Here is an 11,602-nt window from a genome sequence, read left to right on the forward strand (position 1 = left end):
TAAGCTGAGGTCCAGGTATGGGAAATGACACCATTTTCTGAGGATTTGCTTGAGAAACACTGATATTCACAAATCCTCAGTCTGGCTGGAGATTTTAATCACATCTCATATCTTTCAGAACTGGGAGGAAAATATGCTGAAAAGACTCAGCAGTAGAATGAGCGCGTTCCCTTCCCCAGTGCAGGACTAGGGAGGTCCCCAATGTTCTCTGTTCATGGTCCCTGGAGGTGGACATTGCCCAGTAGAAAGGACACCGGGCCCTTGGAGAATGTGTTTGGGGCTGCATGGTCAATGTTGGTTTGGAAGCTATTGATTTTAAGTCACAGGAAGTGGCTTCGGTTGACTGGGGTCTGATTGAAGCATTCTACATAAAGTAGACACAGCCACCCTCCTCCTTCCTCATGGAATCCCCTCTGCTCTCTCACTCCCTCCAGTCTCTGAATCCTTTCAGGGCACTTGACTCTGGGATGTCAGGAAGGAAGTACGTGTGTAGTTAAGAAGCATGCATTATTTGGAGGAGAGATACAGTAGGCATAACAGTACAATACAGAATGGTGGACTGAGCCTTGGGAGCCAGCCTCGCCCCAGAGGAATAGGCTTCTCAGTGGGCCTGATCACTGAAAGGTGGTGGTAAAGGTGTCAATTAAAAAATATATATATGTACAGAAAGGGACCTTTGGAATCACCTGTAAGAGGCTGCTTGGCTCCTCTGCCTCCCCCATCTCTCTTCTTCTTTTTCCTATTAGGTGTTTGTGCAAGGTGCGTATGCATCTGTCCGTGTTTGTGCAGGTCAAAGGTCAGCTTTGGGGTTTTTTCCTCCATCAACCTCCATCTTGCTCTTTGAGACAGAGTCTTTCACTGCACCCGCAGCACCTAGATTCTAGTGTTTGACCAGCAAGCCCTGGGGTTCTGCCTTCTCAGAGCTGGGATCACAGACACTCATGGCTAAACCTAGCTGCACATAGGGATGTCAAGGATCTGAACCCTAGCCTTGTCCTTGCGTGGCAGGCACTTTAGAAACTGGGTCAACTCTCCCTCCATCTCTCTCTAAGGAACAGCAGTGTCCACTTATCTTCGACTTCATTGGCCTCTCCTTTACTTTGGTGACTGTCCAAGTTTTCCCGAAGCTGACATCAACTTCCATCAACATATCCTCTCTCTCATGGTTCTCCCAGGCTCACAGACATTAGCAAGCATGTGGTGTCATGTTGGATCCCAATATGCTTACACCCCAGTTATCCCTAAACAGCCTTATATAACCGGGGTTTTAAAAGGGTCTTAGAAGGTAATTGTATTTAGTTGTCTTCTGAGGCTGTTTAGACAGATAAGAGGCTTTGTGTTGGAGAAGTCTGAGGATAACAGACTGACTGGGCAGGGAGTGCTGTAGCTCCCTATGGGGTCCCCATTTTCTGCCTGCCTGCCTGTCTGTCTGTCTGTCTAAGCCCTAGACTCAGCCTCATTCTCTGCTCCTTTCATTGAAGTGGATTATCTCCTTTAGGTTTCTGGGTGTCTGTCTGTCTGTTGTCTGTCTGTCCAAGCCCTACACTCAGCCTCGCTCTCTGCCTCCTTCACTGAAGTGGATCATCCTCTTTAGGTTTCTGGGAATGATTCTCCTTCATCATCACGGGCCTTGTCCACATGATCCGAGTGCAATGCCGTAATCCGGTGTGTGCGATCTGCAGCGCTCAAACCAGGGCTGTTTGGACAAACCCTCCCATCTCCTCTAAGTCTGTCGCTCCCATGCGCCGGGGTCTTTGGAATCCTCCCATTCTTGCAAAATGCCATCACAAGTTCCATTAGACTTGGGCTTCTGTGCTGCCATGTAGGACACTGGGCTGCCCCTGATTCTTGTTTGAGTTTTGATCCCTGTTCTAGGCTTCTTCACGTCTCACGTCTGTCTGCCCTCATCCCGGCCTCTGGCAACCCCGACAGACTCTGCTCCTGATGTCCGTGCAAGGTCTGTGGGTGGGGTCCTCTGAGGCACCGAGCTGGCTTCTGTGTGGAGCGTTGACACACACAGAGTTGCAGAAGGAACTGCAGACAAGGCTGGCTGCTATTCCCCTCCCCCACCACATAATGCTTGCCTTGCCCCAGTGTCACGATCAAGCCAGGAGTGAGTGGACACAGGGACAGCCTCCTGCTGACCTCTTCTCTTTAGCTGGGTCCCCCTCTGGTCCCCTTGCTTCATGCCTTTCCTCCCAGCCTGTGGTCCTTACAGAGTCTCACTCCCCTGCCCTCCGAGTGTAGGCAGTTGTCACTGGCTGCCAAGAGTTCTGCAGATGGAATCAGCTAATAGCTGGTAGGCGGGACCTTCCCTCCCACTGCCTCTTATCGTCCAATTCCAGGAACACCGCTCACTGCCTCCCCTCTTCCAAAGCCTGAGTCATCCCACCGCCTCCAGAAAGCCTGTGCTCCAGGCTCAGTACACACGGTGAGCTCCCTTGCCAAGCCCTCAAGTTGCATGCATACCCTGGAAGTTCCTGCAGAGCAAACCCTTCTTCACGGACGTATCCAGGACTTGTGCCAAAGATTTGCACTCAAAGCAGGGAGCAGAGTCTTATTTTATGCTTCTGTAAGTCAGCCCAGTCTTGAGACAGACAGACAGACAGACAGACCAGGCCTGGTATCTTGCAGTGAGGCTGGTTCCTCAGAAAGCCTGCTGGCCCCTCTGAGACTCAACTTTCTTGTTTGTAAAATGGGACAATAAAGGGTAAGGAGGAAGAATGGCCAGGAGGTGAGGATCTGGTAAGCCCTTGCTTGGTGTAAGCCCACCTCCTTCCATTTATCACATTTCCCGGCTTAACATTTCTGAGCCTCTTGTATGACAAAGGAAGTTCACAGCACTGTGTGCCTCAGGGAATATGGTGCCGATGCACCCCAGTGATGTATATGGTGTGTGCCTTGTGTGCAGTCCCAGGCACCATGCTGATCTTCAGCATATGCTCTCTTGAACTTGGTGCTTGTATCATCTTCAGAGGGAACCCCTCATCCCAGACATCATGAGTATCAAAAAGATCCTATTAATTTGCTCTGTGGTTTCAGGGTGTGGGAGAGAAATGGGGAAGCGGGTCACCTCTAGGGGTGATTCATAATGTCATTAAGTCTGTATCGAGTCTTCGGTGGCTCCAACCATCTCTGGCTCCAGCTAGATGCTGGGATTGTGGATGCTGCTGTGTGGTTATGTCTGATGTCCGACGCCAGGTCCAAAGGCCTGTGACTTAGACCAGGCTTTCCATCTCCGTGTCACAATGGGCTTTGAGAGAACACGTGAAAACCTGGGTAAAACTTTACCTGCAGGCCCACCCGACTCCTCAGCCTGGGAAGGGAGGGGCCTGGGAAGAACAAAGCGTGAATGGCATCTGGTCACTGAGGGTCCTGGTCCAAGTCCTAAATCCATGTTGCAGGAAGCCCGAGAGCAAACGTTTTCACCTCAGTGAGCCTCAGTTTGCCCCTGTGTGAGGTAGGGCAGCGATACTGATCGGCGTAGCATGGTACAGTGACTTCACCACCTGCAGGATTCATACATGCCTGCTGTGGTCACGCTCGAGGTACAAACACAGGAGAAACATCCAGGAGACAGCCTGGCAGGGGAAGGGGCTCCATCGGAGATCCCCTCTCAGCAGCTGGCTTCTACAGAGCATGAGCCGTACCTAGAACCACCTCCTGTCTCGCCTCGTCTGCCGGTACAGGTCTTGTTTGCTCATTAACATCTGTGCTCAGACTAGGGTCTTCCTCAGCCCAAGTGTCAGAGCTGCCAAGGACCAACAGCCAGGCAGGAGTTAGATACTAAGGCAGATTACATTAATGAAGAACAGCACTTTGAAGCAGCACTCACTTGCTCCTGAGTATTTAAGGGGACCTGGTTTCTGGACCCCTACAGATGCCAATTGTGATTTGGTCCCGATTTTCACCACCCACACCTACGCCGACCCCTCATGTCCTACGTCACCCACGCTGGCTGAAGAGTGGCCAGAGCATATCATTTAAGGGAAGCGGCACAAAACGATGTCTGTGCGAACTTGGTACAGTCATGGTTATTTTCCAGATATTTTTGATCCGGTTGAGTCCACAGATACAGAATCTGAAGCTATGGAGGGCCAACTGAATGTGTAGGTAAAACTGTAAGATGTGTTGCTTACCCTGAAACTCTGGGATGGATGGAGGCTGACCGGCAAGCACACCTCATCTCTAACTCCCAACAAGATCCTGAAATCCAAAACATGCCCCAGAAGAAGCCTGGCTTGGAAGGGAGAAGATCCAGGATTTGAACCCACTATTAATCGCTTAAAGACTCTTCTTTTCCTAACCTTGCAAATTCCAGGATTTCAAAGATTTTTGCATCCTCTGTAATATGAGGCAACCAAACACACAGGACGTTCCTACATGGTGTTCCTATGGGATCACTGGTCAGCAGTATTGGACTCTCACTGTGTGCTGGGAATCAGAGAATCACTAGTAACTGATCATATTGAACTGAGGATCTACTGTGTGCCAGAGGCCTGAAGACTGCCCTCACCAGTCCAATATGTATTTATGGAGCTGCTACATTCTGGATCGGCTAGCTCACTTTCTATGCTGAGCATCTGCCATGGCCTAGGGCACTAGGCAGTGGTGGTAGATACAGTGGGTGTTTCTGTCAAGGGTCTTTCCTCTCTAACACTGGGAGATGGATGTGGATTCCTCCATTTCTCAGTGGAGGAAATTCTGTCCTAGAGAGTGTTAGGCAATCAATGACAGCATCATTCAAGACAGCAGCAGGTAAGGTCCCCAACCTCCATGATCTGATGTCAGACATTATCAGCCACGTGTCACCCACAGAGTCTGGCAAAAGGCCACAGAGACAAATAGAGTGCTCTGTGTTGGCTCGATCACATGGGCCCCCCACTTCCGCTACCTCAGAGATGCTCCCTCTCTGGTGCTATGCCTGGGGGTCATAGCTCCTATTTCTCAGGGTTGTCATGGAGGCAGAAGAGATGCCTGTCCTCTTCCCTGATTCCAGGGCAGGGCCCAGCATGCTTTGGTGGCATGACTGAGACCAGTGACTAGTTCTGTGCTTGAATACAAGAGCCACCTCAATGCTCATTCCGTAGAGTGACTGAGGGACTGGTTTCAGAAGTTCCTGAGATGTCTCAGGAGCCTCCCTTCAGAGACTAACCCCCGCCCTTACCTGGCATTCATCACTGTGTCTCCCTGATGCTCAGCCCTCAGTACTGGAGCATCTCCTTGGCCAGCGCTCTGAGCTGGATAATGGACGTCTCCATTATCCACCATCTATTCATCCATCACAGGAAGTTGACAGAGAGAGGGAGGGAGAGAGAGGAGACAGAGAGAGACAGAGATAGATAGAGATAGAGACAGACAGAGACAGAGAGACAGACAGAGAGACAGACAGAGAGACAGAGAGACAGAGATACAGAGACAGAGATACAGAGACAGACAGAGAGACAGAGCGACAGAGACAAAGAGAGACAGAGAGAGACAGAGAGAGACAGAGAGAGAGGAGAGAGAAAGAGAGAGAGACAGAGAGAGAGAGAGAGAGAGAGAGCAATCCAGCCAAGCTACCCTAGAGGACACCTGGAAGCAAGAATGAGTGACACAGGCCCTGGCTGCCTGGGCAGGCTGCGCTTGAACATTCCAAAGCTGGGACAGGATGTGCCAGCCTCAGGTGGCAGAGTCAGGATTCTTTCCTCCAAACCCAGAGGATTTCTGGATCAATCAATGCCGCAGTGTGTGCACAGACTGTGCATACAAAGAACTTCATACATAGACAGCTGGTGCAGACAACCACAGGGAAGGCTGAGAGGGACAAGGAAGGTAGAATTCTGTGTCTCTGCTTCTCATCCAACACCCCTGTCCTTTACAGTCCCCTCAAGGATCCATTTGATGTGGCTTGTGTCCCTGCTGATTCCTCAAAGGCACTAGGCCTTCCCAGGAGGCAGAGCTCAGCCTTGGGCCCTGCTCATAAAGCCTAGGCCACACCTGCATCATTTAGGGTCCCCACCTGGGCCTTCTGCATTTTATAAAGTAGTCAGGACCTGCAGACCCACATCTGGGCTCCTGGCTAGACACAGCATGCCCCCAGCTTTTGGTCAGAGATAAAAGGGCAGAACTGGTCTGTCCTGTGATTCTCCATCCCCCCTCCCCCTTCCCTCACCTCTGCTTCCCCTTCCCTTCGCCAGCTTTTCACCCCCCCCCCATGGTCTACCAGTTGTCTCTTCCTTGCCCTACTGCAGCTCCTTCAGCACCTCTGTCCCCTGCTTTCTCTTCTCCTTGTCCACCTTCCTCCTTCACTATCCTGATTAAATCCATCTTTTACTCAGTACCTACTGCGAGCCAGGCTGAGTACTGAGTAGCTCCAGGACTTGGAGACAGCAGTTCCTGAGTCCCAAGCGGCAGGCACCTTGAATGGCAGGCGATATAGATGAGACTGAGGCCTGAGATGCATTCATCACGCCCACCTCCTTTCAGGGCCAAGACAGCATGGAAATGACTTCTGTCATCTCAGCATCAGCCCACTGGCCCTGACAGCTCAAAGCTGTTTATTAAAGAGGAGAATGAAATGAACAGAGTGAGCACCACCTTGCAGTGTGTGTTTGTGTGTGTGTGTGTGTGTGTGTGTGTGTATGTGTGTGTGTGTGTGTGTGTGTGTGTGTTGGAGGGAGACACTCTAAAGCACTGCTCTCAACAAGCAAACCTTCAGGTGACTGGAAAGCAGTCATTGGGCTTCACACTTAGTGCTCAGGCAAGTCCAGCTGTGATGGGACAGGAAGTGACAGGCAAGAAAGAAGAATGAAGGCCGCTGCCGTGGCGTGGGGCTTTTGTTTTAGCACACAGGGCCACCCGCTTCTTGCTGAGTGAGGCAAAGTCACTGCCCACATGGTGGCCAACCGTCTCCTCAGCCCTCTCAGTCCCACTATGGGCTGTGTCTGGGGCTGGGAGGTCGGGATGGATGCCAAGCACAGAACCTGAAGCTTTTTATTTGTTCTTCTAACCTATGAGGTCAGCATTGTAGAGCCCGGACAGTGGGGCTTCCTGGAGAGTGGAGGGAAGACAGACCAGGACTGGGGATGGACAGGTGCTGGCTCAGTGCACACACTAGTTCTGCAGGCTCTATGGGCAGGTGCTGACTCAGTACGAACACTAGTTCTGCAGGCTCTATGGACAGGTGCTGACTCAGTGCGCACACTAGTTCTGCAGGCTCTAAGGTGGATTAGGGGCCAGTGAGCACAGCCTGCCCTGTGCCCATCCCCATGGTCTCTCAGGGCTACACTGGCAGGATCCTCTAGGAAAGAAGCCCTTGGGATAAAGCTCTGACCTCTGAGTCATGTAACAAAACACCACAGTCCAAGTGGCTTATAAATCACAAAAATTGATTTCTCAACATCTGTAGGCTGCAAGTCCAGGTTCACAGTGCTAGCAGATCCTGTGTCTGGCTTGTGGTTGCCTGTCTTCTCTGTCCTGGTGTTGAGGAATGGGACCATTAGGTTGTCTGACCCCCCTTCACTGTGTCTATATGTCTATGTGTCTGTCTCTCTCTCTCTCTTCCTCCCCCCTCTTTGTGCATATGTGTGTGTATGTTTGTATTTGCATGTGTGTGCATACATGAGTGTGATGTGTGTATGCACATGTGGGTGTGAGATGTATATGTGTGGGAGGGAGTATGTGGTATGTGTGTGTGTACATGGGCATGTGATGTGTATATGTAGTGTGTATCTGTGTATATATATATGTACACATGTGTGTATATATGTGTGTGCATGTGCACATACATGTGGTGTGTGTGTGCATGTGTGGCTATGTGAGGTGTATGTGTGTACATGGGTATGTGATGTGTGTATGTGTGTACATGGGTGTGTGTGTGGTATGTGTGTGTGTGTATGTGTGTGCAAGTGCAGGCCAGAGGTCACCTCTGATGGAGCCACCCTGTCCACCTTGGACTTTGAGACAGGGTCTCTGACTGGCCTGGAGCTAACCCATTAGCATAGCTGGCTAGTGTCTGCAGGAGCCACCTGTCTCTCCCTCCTCAGCCCTGAGGTGACACATACACACTGTCACACTAGCTTTCATCTGCCCAGCCCTGCAAGAGACTCTATTGTCTAAAACCTGTGGGTATAATCACCCCCTAAGAATTTGGGGGTAAGACCCTCGCTATGCTTTCCTGTCCCCTCTAGCATCCCTCAGTGTGGTTGTATCCCCAGATTCCACAGCCCTGTCCCTGTGTGGTCAGAAACGGCAATCCCCAGCCTAGGCAGGATCCTTTCCTCTGCACTTAGTACCGGCATCCTAGCCATCTGTGGCATGTGGCACACCTTCCACACGTGTCCCCACTGTCATAGAGCTAGCAAGCAGCCAGAGCCTGAATGCACCTAGCTCTCTCCTGCCTCGCCGCTAGCCTATTCTAGCCTGCTCCAGCCTGCTCTAGCCTGCTCTAGCCTGCTCTAGCCTGCTCTAGACTATTCTAGCCTGCTCTAGCCTGCTCTAGCCTGCTCTAGCCTGCTCTCTCCTGCCTCGCTGCTAGCCTGCTCTAGCCTGCTCTAGCCTATTCTAGCCTGCTCTAGCCTATTCTAGCCTGCTCTAGCCTATTCTAGCCTGCTCTAGCCTGCTCTAGCCTATTCTAGCCTGCTCTAGCCTGCTCTAGCCTATTCTAGCCTGCTCTAGCCTGCTCTAGCCTGCTCTAGCCTATTCTAGCCTGCTCTAGCCTGCTCTAGCCTATTCTAGCCTGCTCTAGCCTATTCTAGCCTGCTCTAGCCTGCTCTAGCCTGCTCTAGTCTGCTCTAGCCTATTCTAGCCTGCTCTAGCCTGCTCTAGCCTATTCTAGCCTGCTCTAGCCTGCTCTACCCTGCTCTAGCCTGCTCTAGCCTGATCTAGCCTGCTCTAGCCTGCTCTAGCCTGCTCTAGCCTGATCTAGCCTGCTCTAGCCTGCTCTAGCCTGCTCTAGCCTGCTCTAGCCTGCTCTCTCCTGCCTCGCTGCTAGCCTGCTCTAGCCTATTCTAGCCTGCTCTAGCCTGCTCTAGCCTGCTCTAGCCTGCTCTAGCCTATTCTAGCCTGCTCTAGCCTGCTCTAGCCTATTCTAGCCTGCTCTAGCCTGCTCTAGCCTATTCTAGCCTGCTTTAGCCTGCTCTAGCCTGCTCTAGCCTGCTTTAGCCTGATCTAGCCTGCTCTAGCCTGCTTTAGCCTGATCTAGCCTGCTCTAGCCTATTCTAGCCTGCTCTAGCCTGCTCTAGCCTATTCTAGCCTGCTCTAGCCTGCTCTAGCCTATTCTAGCCTGCTCTAGCCTGCTCTAGCCTATTCTAGCCTGCTCTAGCCTATTCTAGCCTGCTCTAGCCTGCTCTAGCCTGCTCTAGCCTGCTCTAGCCTGCTCTAGCCTGCTCTAGCCTGCTCTAGCCTGCTCTAGCCTGCTCTAGCAGCTTTGTCCTCCTTGCCTGCGTCTGACATCTGATGCTCCCTTCTGTTTGTAAATAAATCATGGGACATCACTAGTGGGTAGACAGGGGCTTGTTTCCCTGAGAGGGAGGGCACAGAAATTTATTTATTAAGGGAAACACTGCTAGCCTGCCGCCTTCCTCCTTCAGAGAACACCCTTTATATGTGGTCTGTAATTCCCTCACACACGATTCAGGACCCTGGCTTCAGGAATGTGGTGCATGGCTGCCATAGAATAAAAGTAGAGCTTGTGTCCCAGAATAGAAGCTGCCTGTTACCCCACCCCCACCCCCACCCACCCTCACACCCCCACTGCCCCCTTGAAGAGTGAATTTCATTTGAATATTTTCCTTTAGGGGACATGATTTTAACTGCCCCTCCATCCTCCAGATGTCTCATAAAATACTTTAAGACACAACTAGGGTACCCAATGCTCCTGCGTCCCAGTAGTTGGAGCTGTCCCCTGAGCTTGCCCTTAAATAAATAAGCCACACCTGCACGTTCCCCCTCCACGCTTGGAAACATGAATGTCTTACTCAGCATACCTCTGGGGTGATGTTCTACCCAGTCAGAGAGAATGCCCACATCTCCCACAGTAGTAGCTCCTGGGTTGATGCTCTCAAATGTACTTAGCTGGGTTTAATTATAGATAGAAATTGCACCTCAGAAAGAAACACAAAATCATTTACACAGCTGGAGTTTCCCACATCAAGTCACGTGACTCACTTGAGGCTGTGGTAGAGTCGGCCTTGACAGAGACAAAATAACACTCACCCCCAGGCTTAGCAGCTCCCTAGAGCTCATGAAACGAGGTTTCAAGTGATTGCATTTTTTCTTCTTGACACAGGATAAGTGAAGAAGCTGGGGACTCTGAGAGGCCGAGACCAGCATCGATGGCGCCAAGTGGAACCTGGAATACTCCCAGAGACACCTCGAGGGCTGCTTCCGTCTCTCTTCACCCAGTCTTCCCACAAAGGCCCTACCATCTGGGGGATGGGGAAGGCTTTGCTGTGCACAGAAGACACACCCCAGAGCGCCCAGGTTCCCCACTCTCGTCTCTTACTCCTCAGAGCGCGGCTGTGTCACCCCTGCCCAGAGACAAGCTGCCCAGCCCGTCGGCCGCCCTCTCGGAATTTGTGGAAGAGCTCCGCAGGAAGAGAGCCCAGAGAGGCCAGGGATCCACTCTGCACCTGGGGGATGGGCCCATGCTCCCCATCTTCCAGACCACAGGGGCTTCCTCTCTTAGGAGGGGCAGAGCCAGCAGTGATGAGGGAGATCTCTCACTGAGGAGCAGGGCAAAATCTCCTCTGGGAGCAGAGGGGAACGCCGGGGCCACGGCTGGTCTCTCCCGGTCCACCAGTCTCAAGTGTATCTCCTCAGAGGGTACTGAGAGCACCACCCTGCTGCCTGACACGCAGAAGGCACGGTTCGGCTCCTGCGAGTCCCTCTTAGAATCAGGACCTAGCACAAGGAGAAAACCGCACTCCCCCACTGCACTCCTGTCACCTACGCTGCATCCCAGGAGGCCGTGTCTGGAGTCCTCGGTGGACGACGCAGTCGGCTTAGACCTTGGGAAGGAACCACTCGTCTTCCAGAACCGACAGTTCTCTCATCTGACAGAAGAAGCTCTGGACAACGATGCATTCAACTGGAAGCTTCCCAGCCTCAGCTACAGACACCAGACCAAAGTGGACTTTGACGACTTCCTCCCGGCCATCAGGAAGCCTGATGCTCCTTTATCCGGGGCTACCAAAGATGGGAAGGAGGCTTCGAAGCATCCAGGCATCCACTTTGAGATGGGAGAGGCTACCAACCGCTCCTTTCTCTCGGGGATCAAAACCATCTTGAAGAAGACCCCAGAGGCCAAGGAGGACCCCGCTCACCTCTCTGACTCCTCCTCCTCCTCCAGCTCCATTGCGTCCTTCAAAAGTACGAACAGCCTCAGAAGTGGTCCAAGAGCCCCACGACTCCAAGGTGATGGTGTGGAGCGGATGTCCCCCGAGCGCAGAGAGCCTGGCTCTGTGAGGAGAGAAGATGATGTCGAAAGCATAATGAGGAAGTACCTCCAGCAGTAGGGACCGCTGCAGGTAAGGACAGACGGCTGGTAAGGACAGACGGCAGAGTAGGCAACCCCTGCGGAAATGGGGGCTTGCTCAGCTCTAACCCTGGGGTAGCTTGC

General features: G+C 52.1%; 1 protein-coding gene across 2 annotated transcripts in view; it reads left to right on the forward strand.

Moving 5' to 3' along the window:
* MYO18B (myosin XVIIIB) overlaps positions 1–11,602 on the forward strand; it is a 199,813-nt gene that overhangs the window by 186,789 nt on the left and 1,422 nt on the right. For both annotated transcript variants that reach the window (XM_080940828.1, XM_080940829.1), the window contains exon 43: positions 10,271–11,510. In XM_080940828.1, the coding sequence (XP_080796954.1) occupies positions 10,271–11,498 (1,228 nt within the window). In that variant the 3' untranslated portion in view covers positions 11,499–11,510. The remainder of the gene's footprint in view (positions 1–10,270; positions 11,511–11,602) is intronic.

This window comes from Micromys minutus (genome assembly GCF_963924665.1).
Source record: "Micromys minutus genome assembly, chromosome: 29".
Taxonomy (NCBI): Eukaryota; Metazoa; Chordata; class Mammalia; order Rodentia; family Muridae; genus Micromys; species Micromys minutus.